The sequence below is a fragment of the Acanthaster planci genome, linkage group LG05, assembly GCF_054643075.1.
Source record: "Acanthaster planci isolate LZ-2023a linkage group LG05, COTS_SCS, whole genome shotgun sequence".
In the NCBI taxonomy this organism is placed as follows: domain Eukaryota; kingdom Metazoa; phylum Echinodermata; class Asteroidea; order Valvatida; family Acanthasteridae; genus Acanthaster; species Acanthaster planci.
This window is the reverse complement of record NC_141781.1, coordinates 10,777,319-10,795,991: the sequence shown is the minus strand read 5'-3', so window position 1 is coordinate 10,795,991 and position 18,673 is coordinate 10,777,319. Positions and strand designations below refer to the sequence as shown.

The window sequence follows — 18,673 nt, the reverse complement described above, 5'->3', positions numbered from 1 at the left end:
CCTTTGGATGCAGTTTGTGCCTGGCTTTGTACCCCCCATTTTTGGTGATAAGAACTGTTGCCTCTGTTACACTTGTTTGTCTTTTTTCGTGGGGAGTATTTGATCCCCACTGACACGGCCTTGCTTGAATTCAACAGAGTGTTAAGTCAGGGTTGAAGTGTGGAATTTTGCTGTCGGGTGCGCATGCAGCTCTGTGAATGTAGAATTATGAAGATGGGAAAGACTAAGTGTGTATCTCAACCCCCGAGGCATTCAGACACTGAGAGAAAACAAACCGACTTAGAATTTGACAAGAAAGTTCATCTGATGGCTTTTATTTCTACACACAAGTCCCTGAAATGATGGGTTAACTTCACCGTCAATCTCATTATGGCTGACTCGTGAATAAAGTCTCTTTGGTCTTTTTTTGCCTCCTCTGTGGTTTGCATCACGTACCAATGACCAGATAGCATGCTTGTTGACTGCCCTGTGGTGAATGTTGTCTGGCAGAACAACCCATTTTTATCCAGAGGGTAAATTTTGGTCGTTTTTCTTGTTTAATCAACCGCTGAAATGCAACCTTGTACATTTGTATCGGGTATCATTGCTACAGGGTTCTTACTTTACATATTGACCAATATTGTCTTTGTAAAGATATTGTACGATACATATCAGAGCTTGGATACACGTTTGACTAGTGTCAAGATATTTGTTGTCCTTTTTGGGGTTGTGTATGTGCGTGGGCTAACCTTACAGACCTAGTGTGGACTTGTGAACAAAAGATGTCCACACGATTCAGGAAAGGAAGATGTTCTCTGGACTAACACACGTCCACAGGACATTTCCCCTTCTCTGAAAAAGAAGTTTAGAGGCATTTTGGGGTAGGGGTCATGCTTCGTGAAAGGAAGAGGAGTAGTCAAGGAAACCTTGTACAAAAAGCCAGCTGAAAATCGTGTTCCCAGTTCAAGAAAAACAATTTTTGTCACCGAGGTTTTCTTAACTGCACGAAAAGAAAGGAATGTCCACAGTTGGTATGTAAGGTACATATAAGTGGTGGATGGGTGTGTATGCGCGTGGGACATGGAAAATAATGAACCTTGACGCAGGGTTTTATTCTGACACGGACTCGGTGAGCCTCAAGGTAAAAAATCCCTCCTTTTTTTTCGGTTTTTTTTTTTTCAAAAGTATGTTGACTGGATCAAGTTCATGGCAGGTGCGACATGTCACAATAGTGTTGCATTATCAGCTTTCAGTGACAGGAGCCTGGATGTTGAAATATAACCTGGCCATTGTTAGAGAAGCCCATCAAAATTAACTAAAGGCCAAGCTTGACAGCACAAACTAAAGTGTGAAGTCTGGGTTTTGTTTTCTTTCAAGCAGTCAGATGGTAAGCAAATGATAACCTTCATCAGGACCTCTCTACCAAACAGTAATTTCTACTAGCATGGTTACCCATTATCGTAAATTTTCTGTTACCTGGAAGTTTCCCGTGGCATATTAAAAACCTTGGTGCAGCATGTTTTATCTGCTCCTCAATCCTCATGCTTCACGGCCTGTATCAGAAGAATTTCTATTCATCTTACACAGAGAGGAGTTTATTGTACAGTGTACATTCCCTTTAGACTAGGGCACAACAGATCACAGAAACACATTTATTGCCTGCCATTTGACCATGATTGAATCCATAAAACCAACTCAATGGTTGCTGGAACTTGGAAGCTCTGTGTCCTTGCTTTATGCTGGAAGCATGGAGGAATGTCATGGTAATTGGGGGGAGGGGGGTAGTGAGAGCCAAAGTCTTTGCCCTTTAAGGTTGGCAGTCCGTCATTCATCTGTGTGTGAAAACGGGATTCATCAGCCGCTTCCTGCTGGTAAAATATCACACCCTCAGTTGATTAGCAGTAACTGTTGTGGGGTCTTGTTATCATTGGGCATGCAAGGGTTATTGTGACAAGCCAGTTGGAATTACAGGCGGGCGGGGGGAGATTGAAAGTGCATTCCCGCCGTGCCCGCATCGCTTGGGATCGCAATGATATGGCTGCAGTGCATTCAACTGAAAGTACTCATGAAAATGTGCATACAGTGCCTGTGTATTGTGAGCTCCCTATACTTACATGTAGTGTTATGTTTGACATTTTCAGGTAAGTTTCTCAGTGAAAGCAATGTCTCAGATAAGTAGTCTGTCTATGTCTTGTTCAGAGATTTTAGACGGGGTGATTGGAATGAAGCAGGAGAATGTTTACATATTGTTTTCACCGAGTCATGATTGAGTTAACCATATAACACACTTTATAGATTTTGCTCATATTTACAGACCATCTAACTTTATTAGACTTGCTTCTGTGCATTATCGAGTACACATTATACCGGTACATGTAAGTGATTGTACATGTATGTTGCCAGGAACTTTAATTGTTGGGGTTGTTTATGACTTTTCATGTCTTGCAGCTGAGACTTCCCCAGTTTGTTTTGCAATATCAATCTCAGCTATGATGGGGTGCATTCCATGGAACCCCCAGAGCTCTTGTTGTCATTCCTCCCAACAGGCAACAAGTTCCAGTAGAGCTGCCTCTCCTTGGCCTCATTTGAATATCAATGCCCTGTTTACTTCCTGTGGGAGATTACAGACACCCCCTCCCAAACCAGTTCAAAGGGCAAATACCCTAATCTGGGTGTGATGAAGGTTATGGAAGCTAATTCCCAGTTCCTAGCTGTTGGTATTCAAACAACTAGGGGAAGCTTGATTTCTCTCAGTAAATCTTACACTTGCAGGCCACTTATAACCTGTTTATATTACAATTGTAATATGCAAGGTATTCCACATCCTTTCCATAAATTTTGAATCCCATTAGAGACAATTGTCACCCCTTTGATTGAAAACTCGGGTGACAGGATGTGTGAAATGGCAACTTGTGAGAAGATATATCTGCTTCAATAAAAAGAAGAGGGGCAAGGTATACAGCACCAAGCCCTGGAGCGTATATGTCAATACATTGCTCACAGTTTCAGTACGTCAGGAATAGATACTTTTCTGCGTGTATGGTTTTGATATGGGGAATTGATTGATGACACAATCATCCTAAGCCCTCCCAACACCCCTCCCCCCTTTGATGAATATGATTGATCCCCTCTTCACAGTCCATTAAATAAATAACAAGCCTGGGTCTTGTGTCCTATGGCCTCTTCTCCCCCTCCCCCCCCCCACAGACCTGCTCATTAAGTGTGCAAGGAAACATATTCCCACGACTTCATTTTCTCAGATTCCTGCAGCGACCAAAATCTTATAGTTGTTTGTGTCAAGTCTACATTGTTCGCTGTAACTGCAGTCTTAATATGTGTTTGTCATATGGAAACATGTTGGGCACTAGACAGCTCTGCAATGAGCAACTTATAAAGGTCAACAATTTCCTCCTGCTTAAGAATGAGTCAGTTGTGGAGTGAGAGAAAAGAGTTTTTGTTTTCTTCTTTTTCCTGTGCATGTGGTTTGCACGGTATTATTGACACCTAAAACTTTCAGGGGGGGGTTTCATAGCATACATGTAAATCATGTTTTCTTTTTCCCTGGGCGGTGTACTCTGCAATGAATAGTGACAAGCTAAGCCTTTGGGAGTGTGTTGCATAATGGGTGTGAATGGGTCAGAGTGGAGCTTGTGTAAATGCACATTGTCAAACGCAATAAGATCACCAATGGACTCAATTTGATAAATTGATCTACAATCATGTAGTGTTGTTTTGCAGAGGGATAGTTGCAGCTGGCCTGGTGTGTGGGTTTGATTTCATTGTATCCACAAAGATGTTGGAAAATTGTCTGGTTAGTTTATGCCTTGTGAATATCTCACCCATGAGATAGATATCACCCAAGGGAATTGTGTTGGCATTTGAGACTTAAATTGTTACTGTTATTGTGTTGTGTCCTCATTCAGTGTCAAGTGTCTTCATTACAGTGCTCAGTTGGAAATCAAACAAACCAGGTCTCTCCTGGTCGTTGACTTTCAACCCACAGCCTGCTCTAAGTAAACAGGTCAAAGGGGGTGTTGGAGGACTCACTCATCAGTTACAGGTAGCCTGTAATAGCTTGTGACTCCCGTTTCCTTCGCAAGCTCTCTGCTGTCAAACTTGTGATGGAGACTGATCTTCACTCTGATCCAAAGAGACTTCAGAAAGGCAAAAACTTGAATCATATCATTCTGTCAGCTCCACCAACAATGACTTGACTGTTTTCTGATTGATTTTGCTCTGTTCTTTTCTTGCTATTTCTGCAGGATGTCAGAGATCTGAAGTGAGGAATCCCTGCCGAAGCAATTTTTTGGCATTATCCCAGCGACAGATCATCCCTGATTTGGCTGAATTTGGCAAACCGTTGACCCCTCCTGTGTGAGGGTGATTCGTAACGCATCCCTCACCCTGGAAGGCGACACAGCTGTGCTCTGGTGTCTACCTCTGAGCTCAAACGGGGGCCTAGAGGGGGGGCAGGGCAGTACGCCTCTCATGCCGCACCAAGATGGACTCTAGCATCATTAGCCCGGACCCTGCGGCCAAAGAGGAGATCACCCCCCAGTACGACAGCAGCGAGGAATGGGAGATAGGCCTGGGCAACCTCATCATTGACCTGGACGCCGATCTGGAGAAGGACCGGCAGGATGTGCCCTCGGCCGACTGCAGCAGCCCCCTGAGAATCGGCAAAATGAAGATCAAGCGGAAGGTGAGCAGCTCCAAGGGAGAGTCAGCCACTGCCTCCTCACCCCGGAAGGACCCAAGCAGCAGCAGTAACGAAGAAGCCCTTCCTTTGACCACAACAGCAGCAGCAACAGGGGCTTCAACAGCACACCATGCATCACCTGAGCGGCAGGACCTGGTGAGCAAACCACGAGTGGTCATCCACCACAAGAAAGACTCAAGCGCCAAGCAGGAGAAGATATTCTGCAGCCCCGTCATGAACAATGCTTCCAAGGTGCCTGCTGCCGTGTCCCTAGTGCAGACCGCGGTTGCAGTGGCAAACCAAACCAACCCCACCGTTCTACTCAACGCTTCCATGGGAAATTTGCCCGTCCCTCTGCAGTCCCAACCACCACAGCAACCACCTAAGAACTCGGACAGCCTAAACCACGTCTTGCAAGGGGTCATGGGCAGCCCCATGGCCAGCACTGCCAAGGACTCGGAAAAGAAACAGGGCAGAGCGGACAACCGAGACAACGAAGTCAAAACAAAGGAGGACGGAAAGAAGAAAGATGAGAAGGAGGTCAAAGGTGATGTGAATAACAAGAAGGAGGTTGCTCATGGTGGTGTTAACAAGAAACATGGAGGAAAGAAGGGCAAAAATGACAAGGTGAGTAGTGTTATTGCTTGGAGCTGTTTACAATTTTATGTAGAACAGTTTTCTGGAAGAAAATGTCTCAACCACTGTTATAAATTAGCACCTAACCTACAGGAGAGAGAGTCTAACCTATAGGAGAGAGAGTCTAACCTATAGGAGAGAGTCTAACCTATAGGAGAGAGTCTAACCTATAGGAGAGAGAGTCTAACCTATAGGAGAGAGAGTCTAACCTATAGGAGAGACAGTCTAACCTATAGGAGAGACAGTCTAACCTATAGGAGAGAGAGTCTAACCTATAGGAGAGAGAGTCTAACCTATAGGAGAGAGAGTCTAACCTACAAGAGAGTCTAACCTATAGGAGAGAGTCTAACCTATAGGAGAGAGAGTCTAACCTATAGGAGAGAGAGTCTAACCTATAGGAGAGACAGTCTAACCTACAAGAGAGTCTAACCTATAGGAGAGACAGTCTAACCTACAGGAGAAAGAGTCTAACTTTCATTTCAAAGTTTATATTTTGTTTGTTTTGCTCTCTCGGTTTTTTTACCTCAGTTTTATTAGGGAAAACAGTAACATTGGATATAAAAGACTAGAATTATACATTATATGCTCTTTTTTTACATCTAAAGTTAACATCTATCAACACGAACAAACGGCTTTTGCAGCCCTCATCTGAGGACCATTTGAGGGTGCTTTGCTTTACACCTGACCATGATTTTAAGCCACCAGTTGCCATCCAAACATTAGCAAAAGCGCTGGCCTAGAAACCAAGGCTGGTTGGCTGTGACAAGTAGGCTTCTTGTTGTCCCTGCAATGGTCCAAGTTTTTATTTTCAAGGAGCCTCGCTGATTATGTACATTGTATGGGTTGTGATTTCCTCGTTCCAGAGCCAAATGTCTGGGGTTCAACATAGCACAGTTCAGGTACATGTACAAACATACACTGTATAGTGTACATGTATGTGTAACATCCCAAGTTAGAATTGAATCAGATGTGTGGATTCATAATCACAATGTGTGTGACTTTCAATTCACCCTCTCTGGAGATGTCCACAGCTGTGAATTGATGTGCACCTACAGGTTGGGGTTTCATTTCTGACTGTTCTGGCAACAAAAAGAGCAATGGCACATTTAGGTACTGGCTTCATCATATGCTGGGTAATCTTCAGAGAATCATCTGGAAATCTCGGTGAAGGAGTTGTGACATCAAAACCCTGTGGGAAGAACAAAAAGAATGATAATGGTGTTTGAACAATTCACTTGGCATTGCAATAGAAAATGCCACATCTTGCAGCTTGAATTTGCACCTGCAGTCATGACTAGTCTGAGGGTCAGAGTTCACGGTAAGATTTGAATCTGGGGGAGTTGTTGCGCGATAACTCCCTTTCTTGCAATTGGGCCAGCTGGATAGTCCATGAATGGGATTTGATTAGATGACACGGAATACAAGTGTTTGCAGATTTTGCTGCCCGGGGCCAGGATACTTGTGGCCTGTGCAGCATTGACTACAGCCTTGGCTTGCAGCATGAACCGGGTAAATAAGGACTTGGCCATTTTGTTATCGATTTGGGGCAGGACATGGGATCTGGTGATAATAAAACCTCATTTTTTTTATCATTGCTCTGTTGAATGCAAAAAAAGGGCCAAGAGAAAAAAAGGGTGGTTGCAGAGACATATCTGGCCCTAACTTCTTCTCTCAAAATGGAAAATTTCATGACATATTTGATTTCCTGTCAAGCACATTTGAAGATTGAGATAGCATGCATCATTTCTCTAGTTGTACTGTAGGAATTTTGCCGGATTGTGTGTAAAAGTGCAGATATTTGTCTGTGTCTCAAAGCAAAATTGTCAGGAGGTAAAAAGCATTTTCATGTAATGTCATCAAGCTGTCCAGCCGTCCTCAAAAGATATACAAGAATTACCGGTAGGATGACTGGCGGGAACTGTTTACGGGAACTTCATGATCAGTCGGACAATAAAGAGTTGGAAATGAGATTTACAGGTACACCGTGGTACAACTTGCAGAGGAACTGGCTGGCAGTTGACCTGCTGAGCTGTTTAGTCCCCCGTGATGCCAGTGATTCAGTTGTCTTTTGGGGCAGTGTGTCACTCAGAAGTCCAGTGTTTGTAGATTTGGGGAAAAAAAAAAGTGCGTGTACATATAACTTTAAACCCTAAGGCTTTAAATCTAGTTACCCTTTGGAATTTGTTACACGTGGTGTCAGTCTTGCTGTTTGTCCTGTCTGCAGTTCAGTGTAGCAGGTCATAGTCACTGACCACACTGACTGGATTCACCATAGTATTATTCATAACCAAATTGAAACGTGTTTTGACTCTGCCGATAGATAAAGTCGGGGTAGTTCTGGCCTGGGCTTTTTTCTTTTTTTTTTTCTTGAGAAACTGGTTACACTCAGTGCGGAATGAACACTGTTTTATGTCGTCAATGATACTCTTGCAATAACAAACCTGATACTCCAACATACATTTTCTGCTCCTAAAGAGAGTCTAGGGGTGGTCCATTATCGGTAGGGTCAATACCCAGCTAAAATACAGCTTCCTGCCATAGATCAGGCATGGATCATACCCCACTGGATGTGTGATCGCTTACTTGTCCTGCTTTTTAGAATGAACTTGGAATTTTTTTTCCCCCAGCACTCTCATTGCCTTTAATCATGTCCCTCTGTTGCAGGGAGTGTAACAGCCTGTAACGCAAGTCGTAAATCTAATTTTTCTATCCAGCCAGATCTCCACCCCTATTTGTGAGCAGTGGTGCCTTCCGCCTCTGTCATCTCCTCATCCGACCCAACTGGGCCCCCCCACTCCTTTTTTTACCAGTTATGAAATGGAGGGAGAATTTGTGGTTTGGGGTATTATATTAGCAGGGAGGGACAAGAAATCCGGGCGGGCTTGCCTTGCTCAGATGGCTTGTAAAAAGAGGGAAAGGAAGGGGGGGCAGTGGGAGCCGACAGACTGAGACTGAAATGGAATCACTTCAAAACCCAGACTGATGTTTTGGCGTCTGGGCTCAGTACGTCTTTGACTCGGCAACAAATATTGATTTCTTCATGAAAGCACTCTGTATTTGTTTGCCAACTTGTGTGTATCATACAGTTACTCATCATACAGCATCTTATGGGGGGCACCAGCTTTCAGTGGTGTGGGGTTTTGGGGGGCAAGTTTTTGTTAGCCTTGTTCAATATCTGTTCATCCCGGTTTGTTTGGTTTTTTTTTAAGGGGGGGAGGCACCTGGGAGGGGCACCGGGACCACATGTACAGGTAACTTTTGATGTACATGAACATGAATTTCCTTTGATGTTTTTTCTCAGTGGAATTTCTATTTGCATGGAAGTTGAAACTAGATAGAAGAGTTTCATGTACACCATGAGATCCCATGAGAACTCTTACATGTACAATGTACATGCCTGCATGCATAGGCTCACCGCAAAATAAATGTGTCCTTTGTGAAGAGCCGTGACACCAGTTTTGCTCTTTGGGACAGTTGGAAACCCAGGAAAGGGTAACTTCACCCATTCATGCACCCATCTATGAACCAGTAATCAACTTCAGGCACAGATGCAGTGAAGTCCTTTTTCCCCGCTCATTGTTGCATGCATGGAGTGTTCACAATTCCTTCGTGCCGATAGTCAGGGTTGAAGTGCTACACGCAGGGCGTCCGGGGGTCCATTGTTCAACTAGAACAGAGCCCACAAGCCAGCAGACAATCTGTAAACATGCAGGTTGCAATTCATCAAGTTTAATCTTGTGTATAATATGTTAACGATCCAGCCTAATCAGCAGCGGGGTTCTGGGCCATGCAAAGGGAGGAAAAGGAGTAAAGTTCAAGGAGACGACAAACACTGCTACAACCACCTATCATCGGACATGATAAATGAACAGCTTTAAGTAGTCGCTCAATTACTCTATAAAACACAGTCTTTTGCGCATTTGTAATAATGAATTTTATTTGCTGTGGGCCCTGTAAATAAAACCTGCTTATCAGTGCATTGTGATTTTTCTTCATGAACAAGGTTGGCGCAGTGTTGGTAGTTGTTTCTTTATCACTGGCTGGTGCGGTACCCCACCCATCGGCTCCCAGGCGGTTGAAGAATCCATGTATGAATCAGAGCTGAAGAGTCTGGGGGCCAGAGTCAGGGATTCCATTAATTCCCCGGTGTGAAATCAAATAGTTGTGTTGGCAGGAAGTAGGGTCATGTCCCATTAAATGGGTATCTGAACATCTGCAGTCCAGAGGCGGTACTGCGTGAGGAAATTTAAGACCACTTCCTAGCTCCCCATGCACCAGGAATTGAAGGACACCAACTTCCCTTCCAACCAGAAGTAAAACTTGTAATTCCCTACTTCAAAATCTATGGAGTTGTGTTGCTGATTTTTTTTGTCCCTTTTTCTTATTTTTATAATTGCAGCCCTCCAAATCACAAGCCTCATTTCTTAATTTTTTTTTTCCTCAGCAAATCTGCAAAGTAAAGATTACAGTAATCTGGAATACCCAGTCAACTCGGAAATCAAGATTTTTATCCCTCACGGTTCCTGAAAGCACGGGGCTGAGGTCAAATTGCCAAAAAGTATGTGAGTCAACCACCTGCACCATGGCAGACAAATAAGTTTCACCAGAATAGTGGCCATGGTTTCTTCATAAAATGGGCGGGGGCAGGGATTTGGTTTGAAGTAGCGAGAGTTAAAAAGTAGATTATGGTATGCTGGGAAAGAGTCTTGGCACCTCCATGAAGCAAATCACTTGGAGAGTGCCCTGCTTATCATGCATGAAGCAAGCTAAGTTGTGGAAGCCAGCTTAAATTCTGAAAATTGTTAAGTGACCGAACTTTGAAGCACGTGCACTCTGCATGCACCAGCAACTTCAGCTTCATAGCCTTATTGAACAGTGCTTAAGAATTCCAGTTGTAATAGGATTTTATTGTTATTGTTCCGTGTGCAGACCTACCTCTAATAATTAAAGTTTCTACCTTGGAAGCAAGTGATTCATATGGCATTTTCCATGGGGGGGGGAGCAGTGGACCAGTTCGCTTATTTTTTTTCTCCCTTTCAGGTTACAAGGCCTCCCTTGGCCTGTAATTGTAGCCAGCCCAACCCCCTTCAAATAATTGCAAACACTGATCCCTTCTGGCGGCCCTCGGGTTTGTTGTCACAGAGCTGGCACTTGTGGGAATATCTGCTGGATGGCAGCGTTAGTTGGGGTTGAAGGGGGAAAGGTCATTTTGCCACAGTGGAAGCCATTTACAGATATTGCTTGATCCAAATGGCACTTCTTTTCCTCTCTTGTTGGCCGGCCGAGTTGTGGTTTGGGATATTTCTCAAGTCAGCATCATTTTTTTTGTTTGTTCACAAGCGTGTTGCCCGGACAAGAGAGGGCGCTATTTCAGTCGTATGTGCAAGGAGAAATGGGCCATGTCCTATAGTGGCTGCAGCTGGGAGTAATACTAATAGGCTGTGTCCGAATTTCTTAGCTGTAGCTTGAAATTGTGCATTAGTATGTGGTAGTAACTGCAGCAAGTTCCAATTGTGTAATGTGAAGCCTGAGCTACAAAGGCATAGCTACTACAGTCCACAATCATGGCATTCACAGGTTGTTTTCCACCTGTCGGTTAAAGTTCATAAATTAGGTTTGCATAGAGACTGTACACGACTCAGATTTTAAAAAGAATTAAATAAATAATAGGCTAGGCGGGGGGGGACTCCATGTTTAATGAATTCCATGCCTTGAAATTCAAAGTGGATTGAGGGGTCATAGTTTAAAGCATGGTACATGTACATGCACCTCATCTGCTTACACATCATCATGACTAATTCCTGTATGGCCAATGTCCATGGAATAGACATTAAGTGCTTTTAAATACAAATAATGTGCCGGCATATATTCCAGAAGTATGGTTCTTTAGTCGTCTGTTTTTCTGTTGAATTCATTCCCTCGCCCAGCAGGAAGGCGTGAAAAAAAAATTTCACACAACTCAGTGAAACTGCTTGCTCAATTACACCCTTCCACCAAGCAGTAAACTTGTACTAGTATATTGGCAAGACATTAAAGTGCAACATGAAACAATCTCTAGGAAGTTTGTGAATGATTAATCAGTCCAAAGTGTTATGTCTGAGCCAGAGTTTAGGTGGATATTTAGATTTTCCCCCAGATGTCGTGACATGGTTTGCTTCTAGTAGCATGGGGTTTTAAGAGTTTAAAATTAAATTTTTTCTTTTTTTTTTCTTGTTTTGTGTTTGTTTTTTATCTCAAATGCTTTGGGGTGTCACAAAGTTTCCTAAACAAACGCAACTCTGACGTGAATTGTGACAAGGAGTAGATGTGATTGAAATAAGTGTCTTTACTATGAAAATAAGAGATAAGTTAAATTGAAACTATATGCAATGTTTACAAAGTAAATGAAAGAAATTCAGAGAAAACTTTCCTCCAATTAAGGAACTCAATCAACTCGATGATTCGAACTGAATTGGATTGGATCTACAATCAGTGACTCAGCAATTCCAAACCAGGTGAATTTGGTTAAGCGATTAATTTAGCATAAAAAAAGAAAGAAATCGTAGTGGTACTAGTTAGATCAATAAATGGTAGCAAAAATAAAACAAATCAAAGTACAGCCAAATAAATTAATGTAACAAAATGCATGTACAAATCATTAACTCAATCATATTAAGCCAAATTGTCAAGAAAGCAAAAGGAAATACTTAGGACGTGCCACTTTCTTGTTAAATCAAAATTAAGTCAAAGCAACTCCTGTTAATACAAAGTAGCGGCATTGAACCAAACACAATGGCTTTGCTGTTGGTGCAAGTTTCCTCGCAAGCATGGGTGAGGGTCTCAGTATGGACTGTCCTCCCTGGCAAAGTCTGGGACTTGTGTTTGACAGCAGCCAATGAGATTACTAGTACATCCAAGGAATGAAGCAAAAGGTAGGTTTCCATCAAGGGAAAATTGTCATCTAAGGATTTGAGATAACCGAAAAAGACTACAAATCTCTGATCCACCGGACCACAAAAGTAAACTCTCAATGTAGCGTTAGTGTCAAACACAAGTTTCAGAAATTGACATCTGGACTTTTAAGGCCATTTCACAAATATCAAATTGGAACATTACCGAATAGAAAAATATCACGATGAACTCGTTCAGTTTCAAGCAGTTACCAAGAAAACTATGCTGATGTGAAACTTGCGGCAGTTCGGGGAGGAGAACACTTAGGCTTCAGGCTGACACTGTGCGAAGACCAGTCAATTCTTGGAGTGTTGCTATAAGTATACACTTCTTGGCTCTTAGCCTAAGTTTTTGGTTGACCAGCCCTGTACCAGCGGCGGCTGCGTTCCACTCACCTGTCGGTTCAGTAGGCAACAACCCAACAGCACTTGACAAATCGAACACTCTCAGGCATCTCTCTCCACCAAACGCCGAAATCAATATAACACACTCAGCACTACAGGTCAGCTATCTATGTCTCTCCAAAAAAATGTACTTTCACCTGGATACTAAACATTGAATGTAGGTGCAGCAAAACAAATTAACATAAGAAGAGATAACGAATTATCACAACCATTGTGTGCAAGGAGCATCTTCCTACTTCAGCGTTGAATAAATGAAACAAAACTTGTTACGTAAACAAAACGAAGTGTGATAAACAACGTCAGCTCGAGGTGAGTCGTGAAAACAAGCACAAAACAAAAGTAGATGAAATACAAAAACACGGCTGAGAGAAATCTTTAAGCGTAGAGAAAAAAGAAAAATTTGACATGTTTACCGTGCCCTTTTTTTTTAACATGCGATCAGATTTCCTCCTAACTTACCGTACATCTCTCAGAATTAATAAAAACTTTCTCTCTCCCTCCTGGTAAACATTACACATTCGTGTAAAGGGAAAATTCCTACAGATTTCACTCCCTAGCGACACTGACCACGATTTTTCCCCCTTCTCTTCACTCTGTGTCATTCACAGGTCACCACCCACTCCGTCTCCGTGGACACCTCTGATATGTCCACTCTGACCGACCCTGACTGTCTTGGGCCCTGTGAGCCAGGCACCTCGGTCAACCTGGAGGGCATTGTGTGGCATGAGACTGACCAGGGTAAGGGTGCTACCAGACATCAACATTCAACACCGCCTGGCACTAGTTAAATCATGCCTGAGTACATGAAGGTCTTGCTTATGAAGTCCACTTGAAAAGGCTGGTCAATTCTTTCAGAATTTGGAGGCTTTGTTTCAGGTTTTTGTTTTTTTTGTTATTTTTTTTATTCCTGTCATTAGACTATTGAATGGCAAAACTTGGTGTTATTTCTGAAATGTCATCAGTTGTTTTGCACCACTGGGACTTCTTCCTCGCAGTTGGATTGGTTAGGATCACGCATTAAGAGCACATGCAACCCACAATGCTTGTTCTGGTGTGGGTTATTAAAATGAACTGGGCCAAATCTATCAGCAGGTGTCTAGCTGCAAATCCTCAAATGGACCAAAGACACCAGCCGTAACGGTAACCGGGCATTCTGGAGTCAAGCCAGCAACCACTCATGTACATATATACACATACTGTACATTTTATGATGTCATGTAAACTCTGCAGGTGTACTTGTCGTGAATGTCACATGGAGGAACAAGACGTATGTGGGCACTCTCCTTGACTGCACCAAACATGACTGGGCACCACCCAGGTAAACAGAATCTTCACTTTACAGTGAAGCATGCTATTTTAGATGTCTTTTTTAAAACACCAAAGGGTATTTCATTACTAATTAATAACAAGAGTGTACACCAAAATCTGACATTGATGTGCTCTTTATTCTTTTGAAGATTCACCACGTGAGCTGTAAGCATGAGCTAAAAGCATTAATTTTTGTTGTGCTAGGGAAAATGGCTCTGCATTTTTTCATGAATATGTGATTGATTTGTAGTATATCTTAGTTTATTTACTTTCTGTCAAATGTTTCATAAATTGAGTGAATGAAGTGACACATGGGGTGCCTGAAATAGTAAGTTGACAAATAACTGAACAAATCCAGAGATACTTGGCTCAAGGTGTAAGTTTAATTCTATTTTATTCTGTTTCCTGAGAAAAAAGTTCTTTAGAGTATAATGAAGAATCATTTGCACTTCTATTCCATCTTTGTTTTGCAGGTTTTGTGACTCCCCAACCAGTGACATGGAGACCAGGAATGCTAAGGCGCCAGGCCGGCCCAAGCGAGGGCGCAACAGCTCTTCCACAACGAACAACAACAATGACCTCAGTAACTTCACCGAGACCCGCTCTTCCATTCACAGCAAGCTGCGCAACTCAACCACCGTCAAAAGCCGGAGGGGTAGCAGCGCATCCAACGGTAGCCGCACGCCACCCAATGCCATTGACCGTAGCACACAGGGCAAGCGTAAGGCCCGCCCCACTGACATTGACCTGAGCTCAGGTGAGGACAACCACAAGGCAGCAACATCCAAGAGGCTGAAGACGGCCAGGAACACGCCCACTCCCAACTCCTCAGAGGGCGCCACCTCACCCGTGTTCATCGAGTGCCCTGAACCCAACTGCAATAAGAAGTACAAACACATCAACGGGTTGAGGTACCACCAGACCCATGCTCACCAAGATCTCCCCAGACAGGAGCTGGTCACCCCCGATGAAGCAGATCAGCCAGAAACCCCCAAATCCGTGGCAGAGACTGCCTCTGATTTTAACCCCTCCAAGAGGGACAAAACTTCTGTTGCCTCTGAAGGCCCCACACCAGGGTCCGTCCCCAATGTTTCCAGTCCAGCAAAAGCGGCCAGCAACACCACCGAGAAAACAAAAGACACCAAAACTGCTCCCGCAGTGACTTCCGAGAAGCGGGAAGACAGTGTAGCACCTTGTTTATCAAGTGGAAGCACGTCAACTGATGTGTGCAAAGAGCCAAACACTAAGGAAGTGACTAAGGGCAGAGTAGATGTAGCCCGCAGTCCCAAAGGGGGGCAGCATAAAAGCCTGATAGATAAAACCAGTCCTAGCAAGATTCTCCATGGTGCCAACAAAGCCAAAGATGCAGCCAATAATGTCAAGGCAAAGCCTGACTCTCACTTGAATGACAAGTCCATCAAGCATAAGAAACCTGTGACGAGTCAGGGTGCAAGCAGCAGCAGCAGTCAAAAAGATATGTCCGTCTTTGATTTCAACTCGACAGCAGAGGCTGATGACAACTCCAAAAAGACTAACAGTTGCTCTGGAGAGAAGCAGGTAGGTGTGAGTGTCATCCGTTCCAACCCAGAGCAAATAGTCATCAAGACGGAGCCTCTTAGTCCGTCCCCAACATGTGTCCCGAGAACTCCCGATACGCCAAAGATGTCATCAGCCCCCAGCAGCGAGGACCCACAGAAACACTCAAAGAGCAAAGACAAGGAAAAAGCAAAGGGAGGCTCAGAGAAGAAGAAACCAAAACAGGACAAAATCGTTCAGAAGCCCAAGTCTGCTCGACCGATTGCCCCAGCGCCGCCCCATCCCCAACCTCCACAACTCATTGCAATACCAACTATTGTCACCACAAGCAGTGGACCAACACCAACACCTCTTACCATACCAGCAGTGACGACAAAACCCAGCGGGTCCTCACCCACCACAGGAGCTACGTTAAAACCCATTCAGCCAAAGCCTACTGTGGCAGATAACCCCGTCATGAACACTTCTCTTGCAACTCTCAAAGAAAAGAAGTCCAAACCCAAGAAGAAGTCTAAGACCGACAAAGAGAAGCATGCCACTGGTGGTTCCCCAAAGGACGGAGCCAAGGGGGATTCCAAGGACATCAATAAACAGAAGGAGGGCAAGCCGAAGGAGAGTCCCCAGACTGCCAGACCAGATCAACACCCTGAACCGTCACCAGCAGCTGCATTAGAGAATAACATTCTCAAGCAGGCACTGACTGCATCAGGCATTGGTCCCGAGGATGCTGGTAGGAACTCCCCGTACGTTCCAGGGAGTAATGCTGAGAGCCAGACCAAAGTAGCCGAGCAAATTCCAAAGGATGCCCCAAAGGAGCTACCATCACTAATCCCCAGCAGGCCGATGGTGAACCCGAGCATGCCCGAAATGCCAAAGCTCATCCCCACCAGTAGTATACTGAACTCTGTGAATCGGCAACCACATCATGGACCAATGCAATCACAACAGCAGCAGCAGCAACAACCTCCACCTCCCCCACCGACCAAGCCGATCATTCCGTCTTCCCCAGAGACCATGAAAACAGAATACCAAGGACTCCAAGTGCCCTCTCAAGCAAAGCCCAATGCCTTGCCCTCTGAACACCCTGTGCCAACCCTAGTGGTCCCCCCGAGCACAGATGATGCAAGGACAGGTAGCCCAGCCTATTCTGATATATCAGATGCCAATGACGATGCTCCAGTAGATCCTGCCAAACCCAGGGAGGATAGAGATCCATATGCTTTTCATGACACTCCTGTAGGGAGATCTTCCCAGGGAAATAAGCAAGTCCCTGAAGACCTACGAAGAATTGAGAGAGTAGAGCCATTGAATGTGCCAATGTTTTCACCATTGACAGAGGTAGCCCGAGAGCGAGGCGTCAGCTCTGATTCTTTGACCAAGTCTTTGGAGCCCTTGCGGTCAACTCCCACCCAGCCCTTGAAACCCGAGTCGGGCAGGGAACCTAGCAAAGATGGACCCGAGCCCAAGAAGGCCAGGAAAGACGCCCCAAGCCCATCCGCTGAAACTGGCTACAGACCTCAGGCTCCACCTGGGGCTGTGTATGGTGGGCAGTATCCCTTCCTACCTGGCTATGTGACAATGGACCCGTCATATCATCGTCTTATGCCTGCTGATGCTAGGCAGCATCATGAGCAATACATCACAGAGCAGCGAAAACGAGCAGAGGCAGAAAGGCTAGAGAGGGAGAAACGAGATCAGGAGGCTGCTAAAGACAAAATTGTGGAGAGTTCAGAACTGAGAGATAGACCAATTCCCAAGATCAAAACAGAACCTGTTACCCCAACTAAAAGGGACTTGGCACCTGAGACAGGGAAGGGATTGAGACCAGACAAAGACCCTCAACATTTGAAGAGAAAAGGGGAACGTGAACTCCCCGAGACCATTCATGGTAAGCAGCTAGACTTTCACAAGTTGGGATCCAAGAGTCCAGATGTTGCTATCCCACTCGGATCCCAAAGAACCTCAGACGGATGTCGCAGCTTACAAGAACAGCAACGGGAGGAGATGAGGCTGTACTCTCTGTATGATCACAAACAGAGGGAGTTGCAGCGTCAGGAGGAAGAGCAACGAAAAACCAAACACGAGGATCGACGGAGATCTGAGTCTAGTGAATTGTGGAGGGAGAGTCAAAGAACATTGGAGGAGCGCCAGCAGGAGCAGGATCATGCCAGGAGAGTAAGCATCTCCCCAAGGCAAGACACACCTAAGGAGCAGAGCACTACCACCCCATCTTCCAAGTCAGCAAACGGCGACAAGAAACACAGAGACTCTCCCTTGCCAAACAAGAGTCAGTCCCCCCATGACAAGGGCCCACCCAGGGGACTGATTCCACCCTCCAGGCGAGTGCTGGACACATACCCAGCATACCTTCAGCCACCCTATGTGCAGTCGCCATTTGTGCCCATGCCCTTCGACCCAAACCATCCTGCTTACCAGGCAGTCAACCCCATGGTTGCCTATCCCTACATCCCTCATGATTTGCACTACCCACCACCGCCAGGATCACGCGTTATCAGTCCCATGTGGAAGTCACCGGAGGAGCGGGGACGCTACGAAATGGACCGTGAACACTCGGGCGTGACCTCTCCCCATGGCTCTGGCAGCAAGGGTAGAGACTCCTCCCGCGAGCGACCACCAAAAGCCCTGGATGTCCTCCAGCAGCACGCCAACCAGTACCATAAGAATGAGCGGTCACGTTCGCCAGAGCCGGACAGGGAGAAGAGACGGTCGTCCTCTCCACATCGGCCAGCATCCCCTGCTGAGAGGAAAACACCAGTGACACCCACATCTCGAGAGGGTTCTCCGAGGTACGATGCAGCCAGAAGGCATGGTCCACCTCTTCCTTCATCTCATTTACTACATCAGCATATGCACACCCACCAGCACACACACCTAGGCATGGGCTACCCAGTCTTGCAGCCCTATGATCCTTACGGTAAGATTTTGTTGTGTGTTCCCTGTTCAGAACCTAAGACCTTTTTAAGACCCACTTCTTTATTTCTGAAAAAAAAAAGTTCGGGAGCTTATTTTTAGAGCAGTGTTTCCCCCCAAAGGAAGGATGACTCTTAAATTCAGAATCCACATTGACCCCCAGACCAGCCTTTTTTCATGCAAACTGATTTTGTACTTAGTGGAAAATGAGTGTCAGTAATTTATTTGCACTCGCCAAATAGCAGTCCAA

General features: G+C 44.9%; 1 protein-coding gene across 8 annotated transcripts in view; it reads left to right on the top strand.

Annotated features, from left to right (window-relative positions):
* Positions 1–18,673, top strand: part of LOC110981100 (uncharacterized) — a 131,745-nt gene that overhangs the window by 109,876 nt on the left and 3,196 nt on the right. For 7 of the 8 annotated variants that reach the window (XM_087137298.1, XM_087137299.1, XM_022238344.2 and 4 more), the window contains 4 exons: positions 4,242–5,305; positions 13,257–13,386; positions 13,879–13,966; positions 14,430–18,427. In XM_087137298.1, the coding sequence (XP_086993424.1) occupies positions 4,481–5,305; positions 13,257–13,386; positions 13,879–13,966; positions 14,430–18,427 (5,041 nt within the window). In that variant the 5' untranslated portion in view covers positions 4,242–4,480. Of the gene's footprint in view, positions 1–1,982; positions 2,121–4,241; positions 5,306–13,256; positions 13,387–13,878; positions 13,967–14,429; positions 18,428–18,673 lie in introns of those variants that run through there. The other variant, XM_022238428.2, reaches the window with a different exon arrangement.